Source organism: Phyllobates terribilis, unplaced genomic scaffold, assembly GCF_046119375.1.
Source record: "Phyllobates terribilis strain yellow unplaced genomic scaffold, ASM4611937v1 Scaffold_2__4_contigs__length_985480577, whole genome shotgun sequence".
Taxonomy (NCBI): domain Eukaryota; kingdom Metazoa; phylum Chordata; class Amphibia; order Anura; family Dendrobatidae; genus Phyllobates; species Phyllobates terribilis.
Window position 1 is genome coordinate 141,575,125 of NW_027362762.1, and position 5,436 is coordinate 141,580,560.

General features: G+C 40.7%; 1 protein-coding gene across 1 annotated transcript; it reads right to left on the reverse strand.

Annotated features, from left to right (window-relative positions):
* Positions 1 to 763: 763 nt before the first annotated feature.
* LOC141250233 (keratin, type II cytoskeletal cochleal-like) lies at positions 764 to 5,204 on the reverse strand. Its single transcript, XM_073669898.1, has 9 exons — positions 4,788 to 5,204; positions 3,761 to 3,969; positions 3,007 to 3,067; positions 2,599 to 2,694; positions 2,342 to 2,506; positions 2,132 to 2,257; positions 1,831 to 2,051; positions 1,578 to 1,606; positions 764 to 900 (listed from the first exon to the last, which is right to left on the reverse strand). The coding sequence occupies exons 1-9, from the start codon at positions 5,202 to 5,204 to the stop codon at positions 764 to 766; spliced, it is 1,461 nt and encodes a 486-aa protein (XP_073525999.1).
* Between the last annotated feature and the right edge of the window lie 232 nt (positions 5,205 to 5,436).

The following is a 5,436-nucleotide window of genomic DNA, read 5'->3' on the forward strand; positions in this document are numbered from 1 at the left end:
ACTGCGGGCCATGCTGCGGGTCCAGTGCTTGGAGGAGGGGCTGTCTGGAGGTGCGACTCTGCGTGTCCCAGGGTGGTAAGAGGGGTCGCTTGCGCACTTGTGGAACTTGCGCAGATTGAGATCATGGCACTGAGATCTCGTCTCCCGAGACATCAGTGACGAGATCTCAATCTGCTCAAGTGCCGCCTCCGGCGGCCATTTTCCCGGAGTACACCGCATAAAGAACATGGAAGTGCAGGGGCTCTGGACTTCCGCAAAATATCGGCGGAGCCTCCGCACAGCTAAGGACCGTCAAACACCCCCTCTTACCACCCTGGGACACGCAGTGTAGCACCTCCAGACATCCTGCGCAGGACCTGCAGCATTGCCTGCAGTATCGCGCGACTCCTGCCCCCCTGTTAAGCTACATTCAGTCTATAAGACGCACCCCAATTTCCCCCCAAAATATTGGGGGGGTTGAGTGCGTCTTATAGTCCGAAAAATATGGTATTTTGTACGTTTTATTATGCCATCTCTTAATATCGCTTTATAAAAACCAAGGATAATGAAATAATGAGTTTTGCAATCAGCTCGGTTTATTGAAGGCAGCATAGACAAGCAGTCACTATTACAATGCATCCTAAAAATGTAAGTGAAACAACCGGAATAAAATATATTGGACTCTCACTTTCCTACAAGAATAGCAACAAAGCATATTTCTAAATATACGCTATAATGATATCCACTGGGTGTTAATTCTGGACCTCTAGTCCACCAGTCCACTTTAACAATGGTGGCTGTGGCCAGAGTGATGCTTGCTGGAGACATGGGTGTTGGTTTTATGGTGGTGATGAGAATGGTGATGTCCACCCTGGTGGCCTCCTGAATGGTGTTTTCCTCCAGTGCTGGAGTGTAGAACAGCTGCAGAGGGTTGGAAACAAATTAGTTACACAAATTATTGGATATACATTTTTTAATACCAAGTTAAAATGATAATGTTGAAAGGTTCCTAGTTTTTAAGGTTGAAAGAAATCCATTGTGTTCAACCTATAACCTAACATGTTGATCCAGAGGAATGCAAACACCCCATGAGGTAGATGCTAAGTCCCCATATTAGGGGAAATTTTCCTTTCAGACTCCACATATAGCAATCAGACTGGTTGCCTCGATTAACGTCTTATCACAGAATCTAGTCTCCATTTCCTGTAATATATTTATCAAGAAAAGCATCCATGCCCTCCTTGAACTTTTGTAGTGAGTATCCTCTATTTGCAGCTCACTTCCATCATGTCAAGTAGAGGAATGGCAAGGAGCGGTATTGGGCGTGATGCACTTTAGGGGTGGCACTGTTAAGGGAAATTGTGTGACCGGCTCTATTAGCCGCTTGCATGTGTTGCCAACCTGTCTCCTCTTTTCTCAAGTGTGAACTGGGAGCTGAAGAACTCCATGTGTCCCAGAAGTGGAACCACCACCCTTCAGGCAATTATGACAGAAATGTTCCAGATTTGAATACTATGTACCTCAGGAGTAGAGGAATCTGACAAATTGTGGCCCTTGTGTACTTATATAAAGATAGCAATTAAATTACGGATACTTACATATATTCACGGAGCTGTCACCAGACATCCTGAAACAGAACATTGATTTTTTGAGTTGTGTTGCTGTAACAGTATTCTAGTTCTTTCTTAACATATTTGTGTCTCGTTTTATGATTACTATGATATACAATGAGGTCATTTTATCATGATGCCTATACATACGGTAATTATATACAGCTGTTATACTACATCGTTTTGTAATCATTTGCACATTGGTCATGGTTTTGTCTCCAGGAGGTTGTACGATATTTACCTGCATTCTTCTCCTTCCAGCATTTTCTTATAAGTGGCGATCTCAATATCCAGAGCCAGTTTGACATTCATGAGCTCCTGGTATTCTCTCAGTTGACGAGCCATGTCCTGCTTGGCCTTCTGTAGGGCAGACTCCAGTTCGGCCAGTTTGTTCTTGGCATCTCTGACAGCAGCTTCTCCACGTTCTTCAGCCTCTGCGATAGCAGCTTCCAGGGCCGCACGCTAGAAATATCTCAAGAATTAGTATTGTTTTTTGCATCCTCAGGTGAAATGTGTCATTCACTAAATTTCATTGTTTTTACCTGGGCCTTAGCACACTCTATCTCTCCTTTAAGTCTCTGGATTGTTTGATTAAGTCCAGCTATCTCATTTCGGCTGCTCTGCAGATCATCTCCATTTCTTCCAGCTACCATACGGAGTTCATCAAACTGCCAGCCCAAAGAATATTCAAGGATTAAAATATACGGTTAATCCAGACAAATTTGAATTATGTACTCACGTTTTATCCTTACCCTTGACTGATACATGGCCTCGGCCTCAGCTCTGCTCCTGCTGGCAATCTCTTCATATTGAGATCTGACCTCGGCGATGATGCTGTCCATGTCCAGGTCTCGGCTGTTGTCCATGGACACAACCACTGAGGTATCTGAGATCTGAGCCTGGAGCTGACTGATCTCCTGTAAAACAAAAGAAAAAATATATATTATTATATGACACAATACAACTGATACAATATTCAGTGGAAATGAACCACAATTAGCATAATTACCGCATCATATAAAGTCCTTAAGAAGTTGATTTCATCAGAGAGAGAGTCTGCCCTGGCCTGAAGTTCAGCTTTGTTCATATAGGCAGCATCAACATCCTAAGGCACATATATAATTCATAAAGTGATATATAATGCAAACACATATCCACATTTTCATGTTCTCTTAAAGGGGTTTCCCTCATGTTTTTAGTTTTAAAAACCCATGTTGTCTAAGAATAAAAACCTATATGTTACCAACCTATCTCACAGCTCCTCTGTATCATACCTGAGTTCCTCTTTCAGAGGGGCAGCGCATGACTGAGGCAGCCAGTCACTGACCACAGTGATGATGATTAAAAAGGTGAACAATCCCTTTAAGACCAAGTGGTTTTAACTTACAATAGTTATTTTTACAATTTTCAGACTTACCCTCTTGATACTGACAAATTCATTCTCTGCTGCTGTGCGACGATTCAACTCTTCTTCATAGCTGTAGGGAACACACTATTGGTTAATATCTTGTGTGTGGCTTTGTATTTGATGATTTTTTTGAAGACCATTCTACCACAAGAAGACAAAGGTAATGCGAATGGCACAAGGAAGGTGGAGGGCCTTGATAAAATATTCACAAAGACTTCAACTTATTGGCAAAAAGTTCATCCATGAAAAAATTAGTCACTGATCTGTTCTGTAAACTCATATGATCTATAAGGCATTTAAATGGCTGACTAGACTACACATCAAGAAGATCTGATCTCTTTGTTGCCAATGTTATTCAGGTAGGCCCTAACTTTAATACTGAATGTAATACAATGTGGCAACAAATGCAACAACACAGCGCCTTAGAATTGGAAGAATGGCCCAAAAAATTAAAATGGAACACTATTACAACTTTCCTATACGGCATGCAACAGAGGACCACCTTGGCGGCAACCAAGGCTGACAAACAGCCATGCACCCAGACTTCTATCGAGTACTATCCGAGTATTTATAGGACTGCATTGCAACAGTGTCTGAATTTGCAATTAGAATGTTTCACAAAAAATGTTTGTTACAGATTTTAGCTACAAAAAAAATTATATTCAATGTGGGAGAATGTGGGAATTAGATGATATGGATCCCATAATAATGATGCCCAATGTTGGGGGGGGGGATACAGTTTCAGCAATTTGACAATCAGTACCTTCTTCTCAGATCTTCAACAGTTCTTTCCATGTTGTTTCTCTCTGTGTCCAAACGAGCTCTCTCACATGCCAAGTTCTCCAGTTGACTTCTGAGGTTGCTGATAAAAGCCTCAAACAATGGTTCAATCTGACAACGGGCAGTCCTTTGTTCTTGCAGAAGGGACCATTTTGTCTCCAGCATCTTATTTTGCTGCTCCAGAAATCTCACCTTTGAGGAAAAAAAAATTCATAGAGATGAATTAGTAAATAGTGATTTTTTTTCTTTCTTCTTCTAGATAATTGTAATCTATCTGACTTGGTAAAATACGATTGTAGTATCTTCTGGGCCTGGTGGATTCCTTTTTTATACAGCAGATTGACTCATCCTCTTTTGCACAAGACCATAAATGGATCCAAGCTACTTGCAACTATGGTTATAAATAATGGGAGATTCCATAAATTTCAGATGGTGCCTTAAGGTTATCGAACCTGAGTGGAAATGGTGTAGGCACCTAATGAGCCTTGCTTGCCATCTACATTTGCAAAAACTATGGCTCAGATTTTAACACCCGTCTAAGAAAATTGAAAGTTGGAGGGATTTGCACCAAATTAAGAAAAATCTAGTTTGATTTAATATATTTTCCACATTTAAACCTTTGTAAAATCCAGACAATGACATGTACCAAAGTTTACTCTATTTTCTGTCTTTGTTGATAAATCACAACCAAACGTGTAGCCACTGCCCACTCTGTGAAACCCAGAATTACTTTTATTGAAACTTCAAATTTGACAAGTGCCAAGAAAAGTCATACTTTTTATATAAAATTGATGCAAGTCACAGCTTGCAACTTTTTGGTGCAGTTTATGCTAAATCTGCAGTTAGTTAATTTATTCAATCTGCTGGTATAATTTTGATCTCAATTTCAATTCAGTTTAACTCAATTTTTCATCTATATGAGGGGTAGGTATGGAAATTCACAAATAAATTTATCCTTTCTATCTCTGAAAAACATACAGCGGCATATCTAAATTTACAGTTTTTCTTACCTTGTCAATAAAAGAAGCAAACTTATTGTTGAGGCCTTTAATTTGGTTCTTCTCATCATTTCTAACTCTTTGGATGTTGGTGTCAATCTCCAAGTTAAGTGGAGCCAGGAGACATTCATTCACAGTCACAGGGGTGATACCTCCACATCCTGATTGTCCTCCAAGACCACCGCCCATTCCTCCAAATCCAGATCCATGTCCACTTTTATGTAGACTTCCAAATGACATCTTGTGACCCTTGGATCCAATGTTGTGGGCACTTGAGCTGCTGAAGCAATGTTGAGTCTTGTGTCCATCTCCCGTGTGTTTAGAAGAGTGGGATAAGATGCTGTGAGAGCTGGAATGCTTGGGTAAAGCTACGGAACAGGAGCTGAAGTGCTTGTGTCCTGAGGAGGCGAGGATGGAGTGATGAGACATGATGATTCTTCTCACAAAGTTAGCTGGAAGAGGATGTGAAGTGCTCGAAAGATGCTTCTCGACTGCTGTCTTCTACAGCTGTTATCTGAAGCTTTTATACTCAAACTGGGTGTCTCCATTCTCAATGCACTGTTACTCTTGTAGCATCATCTACTTTTATAGAAATCATATAAGCTACACGCCTGTATTATCAAAACTGAAGTATTGTTTTACTATTTGATGATGAAAGGAA